The 5,375-nt window shown below is 46.0% G+C and overlaps 1 protein-coding gene across 1 annotated transcript; it reads right to left on the bottom strand.

Annotated features, from left to right (window-relative positions):
• Positions 1–229: 229 nt before the first annotated feature.
• Positions 230–4,686, bottom strand: LOC106816423 (ALX homeobox protein 1-like; the record flags this gene model as incomplete). The annotated part of the gene is made up of 3 exons (XM_014821044.1): positions 230–1,529; positions 2,296–2,442; positions 4,384–4,686. Coding segments are annotated over 3 exons (762 nt in total), but the record flags the coding sequence as incomplete, so codon positions are not given.
• Positions 4,687–5,375: the final 689 nt, after the last annotated feature.

Raw genomic sequence — 5,375 nt, 5'->3', positions numbered from 1 at the left:
TTCTTGAAAACATGGGTTTTAGTACTGGCTATTTGCAGGATATACGGTATGCACAGTATGTACAGTACTACCATTCCGAAATCCGAAAAATTCCGAATTTCGAAACGTGTCTGGTCCCAAGGGTTTCGGATAATAGATTGCGTATTGTTTATATATATATTATATATATATAGAGAGAGAGATATGTTATATCAAGAGATAATAATAGAGTTAATAATGTATTATTTGCTCTTAATATAATATATATTGTATATATAAATAGCGATAATTCCTAACATACCAACTCCACTCATTTGAATCACGCGACCGCATCCTGGCGGCTATACTTCCCAGAATGCCCTGCCAGGACGTGTAAGCTGGTCGCCATGACACCGTCACTTTATCTCGCCGACTACCGACGCCGAGCGAGTCGCTCACGTGACTCGCCGAGTAACATAATATATAGGCATATAACCTATAAAGGCCTCTATATGCGCGAGAACGGTCCTTACCGAGTGCTCTCTCGATAAACTATCGTCTGTCAACACGCCATCTGGCGGATCGGGTCGCATCATCCCGATCATGTAAATATGGCGTTCGCATAACATTGCCTACGTGTTGACGTAAATGTAAACCGGATCGTCTACTTATTTCGGCAGCGCTCTGCGGTACTGTCGATATAGAACACAATTCCTGTGTTATATACGTTTATGGATGATGATATGGCGCAGATACAGGGGGCAAGAGAGGCGCGCCTGATGTCATGGGTATAGGTGGTAGAATTATCAACTCTCTACAGTGAGGCTGCTAATGTAAATAAGCATCCCCCTGTTCGCTTGTATATTATATAAAGTGAATAACCATACGACAGAATTATAGGCCCTCGGTGTATTTCGTTTAATATTATATAAAATGAATAAGCTTACGATGAAATTATAGACCCTCTCACCCGACGCATTTCTTGCACACATAAGCGCTGTACACATACGCGCGTACACTCACGGATATACATGCACTCGAGCGTACACATACGCACCTGTGTGCACGTGCGCGCGTTCACGCATTGTCGCTCGTACAAGCACAGGTCCGTACGCACGCACACGCATAATAAAAGTGGACGATAACTGTTGAAACTCATACTATAGCCATAGTACACCATAGCAACAAGACGAGACGCAAGTGCATACGATGACATAATAGACCCGCATGCGGATGGAAAAAGTTTCCGCTCACGCCCCCTAGCGGTACAAATACTGCATCTCGATAGCCGTCTGGTGTTCTCGCGCGCGCATGCGCAAGTTGGCGATGCTCGATGATTGTCGTGACTCGCCTTCGGTCGTCTCCGCCTCCGCCGAATCTTCGCGTCGCTCGCCTAGGTAAGTGGCGGCATCTAGCGGTAGGAAATACGGATAAGAGAGGAGTGGATATCTGGTCATTGGGTTGGCGGAGACTCGAGTGCTGCCACTGTAAGAGGAACGAGGGGCGTTGACGGAACTCTTTCTGGTGGGACGGGGCGCCTTTTCATTACCCACATCTTCATCCAGGTGTACCTGCGACAGGTATATTACGATCAGTAATATAATATAATATAATATAGATTAATATAATATAATATACTATAATATAATATAATACAATATATAATAATAATATATAATATAATATAATGAGTGATTATTAACGTGAAAGCTCTCATCATCTTGATCATGGTACAAACATCTAACACAGATGAATAGTGTCTACACGCGTGACGTTTGATTGCCACGCGAAGACAAGGGCAAGACGGCTGCTGATATCTGCGGTGTCAAATAATATTCAGACTTACAAACACACACACACACACACACACACACACACACACACACACACACACACACACACACACACACACACACACACACACACACTCATACACACATACATACACACACGCACCAAGCACACAGCACACACCACACACCTCTCGGGGGTCGCCAACCGACCGCCCGCACGCGCGCACACACACACACACACACACACACCACACAGGCACATACACACACGCACAACAGACACAGACACACACAGCACGCACATCACAACAACTGCGCACACCACACAGCACACAGCACACACACACACACACACCACACGGGACACGCACACACGCACAGCGGGCCGTTACACGAAGCACCACACACACACACACACACGCACCGTAATACACACCACACATACAGCACACACACACACACAGCACACACACACACACACACACACACACTAACACACACATCGACATATAGGCGCAGCCAGTGGCGCGACAACTGAACTAACCTTCCCCGCCGATGAGCTTGGTTTGATGGATCGAGACTTCGGAGCAGGAAGTATGGCGTCGCACGCGTCCGTCAGATCCTGAAGTCCTCCGAAGTTACCCAGCCTCTCATGCTTCCGCCACTTGGCCCGTCGGTTCTGGAACCAGATCTGAAAACCCCGAATTCGTTTGCGTTCGACTCGAACTTCCGTGGAAAAATACGGAATTCGCTTCTGCTTAATTATTAATTTAATTATATAATACATAATTCAATGGAAGCCGAATTTCTCTCGATTCATCCTCCCACTGATGAACAACATTCCCAGTCCTGCATGTCTCTAGCGATGCCACCACCCGAGCAATGAAGCGAAGCACTTACGTAGGGATAGGTAGGTTTCATGTAGAGCTGCTGTTACCTATATTTTATCTACGCGAGTCTCAGTAAGGCTGTGCTGTGACCAGTATTTTTACGCTAGTCTCAGTTAGGGCTTAATGTTACCTGCATTTACCTTGTGTCGGCCGGAGTTTTCAGGTAGGACTTACCTATCACCTGTATTTACCTCACGCGGTTACAGGTAAGGACTTACCTATCACTTCGTATGTAACCTGTTCGCGGGTCCTCTAAGGTAAGGACTTTACTATGCACCTTGTATTTAGCCATGCACGGCGGTCTCAAGGTAGGATCTACTATCACCTGTATTTACGACTGCACGCGGTCTCAGGTAAACTTACTATCAGCCTGTATTAGCCTGGCACGCGGTTCTCAGGTAAGGACATACTCATCACTTGATATTACCTGTTCGCGGATCCAAGGTTAGGAACTACTATCAACTTGTATTACCATCACGCGGGTGTCTCAGGTGAGGACTTACTATCACTTGTATTACCTCACGCCGGGTCTCAGGTAAGGACATTCACTATCACTTGTATCTACGCTGTCGCGGGTCCAGGTAGGACTTACTATCACTTGTATTTACCTGCACGCGGTCTGCAGTAGGACCTTACATCACTTGTATTTACGCTGCAACGCGGGTCTCAGCGTAGGACTTACTAATGCACTTGTATTTACCGATGTTCGCAGGTCCTCAAGGTAGGACGTAGCTATCCACTTGTATTTACCTGCACGCCGTCTCGGTAGGGCTTAACTATCACTTGTAATTTAACCTGCACGCGGTCTCAGGTAGGAGCTTACTATTCACTTGTATTTACCGCTGTTCGCGGGTCTCAAGGTAAGACTTTAACTAATCACTGTGTGTATGTCACCATGCACAGCGTCTCAGGTAGGTGGGCTTACTATCACATGTATTCACACTGTTCGCGCGGGTCTCAGGTAGGACTTACTATCACCTGTATTTACCTGCACGCGGGTCTCAGGTAGGACTTACTATCACTTGTATTTACCTGTTCGCGGGTCTCAGGTAGGACTTACTATCACTTGTATTTACCTGCACGCGGGTCTCAGGTAGGGCTTACTATCACTTGTATTTACCTGCACGCGGGTCTCAGGTAGGACTTACTATCACTTGTATTTACCTGGTGTGTGCAGTCTCATGTAAGACTGTTTATATCACTTGTATTGTGTAACCTGCACGCGGGTCATCAATGGTTAGGGCTTACTATCACTATATTTAACTGCACGCGGGTCTCAGGTACGACTTACTATCAGCTTGTATTTACATGTTGCTAGGTCCTCCGGTCAGGACTCTAAATCTACTTTGTAATCACCTGTCACGCGGGCTACAGTAGTGCTTTACTAAACAACACAACACAACACAGCTGTATTTTTGTCGCGGGTCTCACGCATATGCCGGAGAGAGGCAGGAGGGATTACTATCACCTGTATTACCATTTCGCGTCTCAGGTACGACTATACTATCACCTTTATTTACTGGCACGCGGGTCATCAGGTAAGGCTTTACTATCACTTGATTTACTCAGCCGGTCTCAGTAGACATATCTATACTCTTGTCTTTATCCTGTCAGCGAGGTCTCAGGTAACTTACTTCACTTTGTATTTAAACTGCACGCGGTGTTCCTCAGGTAGGACTTATAATACTTGTTATTACACTGCACGCGGGTCTCATGTAGGGCTTACTATCACCTGTATTTACCTGCACGCGGGTCTCAGGTAGTGCTGTCGTAGCTGCTAGCTGTTCTCGCATGTTAATATCAGGGTAGTGCGTTAGATCGAACACTCGCTCCAACTCCCTGAGTTGCGCCGTCGAAAACGTCGTGCGCAGACGTCGGCTCTTCGACGTGGACGGAAGAATGCGAGGAAGAGGCAATGCTGAAGATGCGGATGCTGATGCAGATGCTTGGACATCGTGCCGGATGCAGACGTCCGATCGAGGTGCACAGCATCTCTGATCAGCGCAGCTTCCCTCATGCTGTAGATAGGGCTTCTCTCTTCTGCTCTAGCTGCATGTTTTATAAAATGATAAGACAGAGATGTATTCAAGAGCTAATAATACCTCCGTTCTAATATATACCGGTATTAATAGCTGTTGATGTATAGTAGAGCTTGTTGTGCTGTCCAGGTACGTGAGATGCGTACAAAGTAATACTGACCCTTTGTTAGCATCTGTTTCCTCTGTAATAGAACAGCTTGTAGTTTACGATAATAGCACGTTATCGTATAATGTGTCCGAGTCTCCGACGCGGTACAACAGATACGTGTGCAAATAGCATTAAGCCACAACTATTATAATTAAATGACTATAACACATATTATTACGTAACTCTATCTTGAATCATCAACATATATTCGTCAAATACATACAGTACCATTAAGATACTAGCAAGCAACCATAAATACGATCAATACTACATTACATATCTATACACCAAGCACATCAGACAAGCGACTGGTTTCATAATTGTACATATTTAATGAAAGTGGAGTAAACTGTAGATGCGAAGTCAGGTCCTGGCGGAGGGGCGGGTGTCCGCGAAACGTACGGAGCGAGCAGGTGAGATCAGCGGAACCTACTGTGCATGGACAGCGTCGTAGAGCTTCACACCGTGGAACCTGTCTGACTTCTTGTGAAACTGTTCAGTTAATTTTATACATACTGAGGAATGAGTGGCCTAGCGCGTCCAAGGT

Source organism: Priapulus caudatus, unplaced genomic scaffold (assembly GCF_000485595.1).
Source record: "Priapulus caudatus unplaced genomic scaffold, Priapulus_caudatus-5.0.1 Scaffold1374, whole genome shotgun sequence".
In the NCBI taxonomy this organism is placed as follows: domain Eukaryota; kingdom Metazoa; phylum Priapulida; class Priapulimorpha; order Priapulimorphida; family Priapulidae; genus Priapulus; species Priapulus caudatus.
Note: the sequence above shows the minus strand (reverse complement) of the source record. Positions and strands in the feature narration are given on the sequence as shown.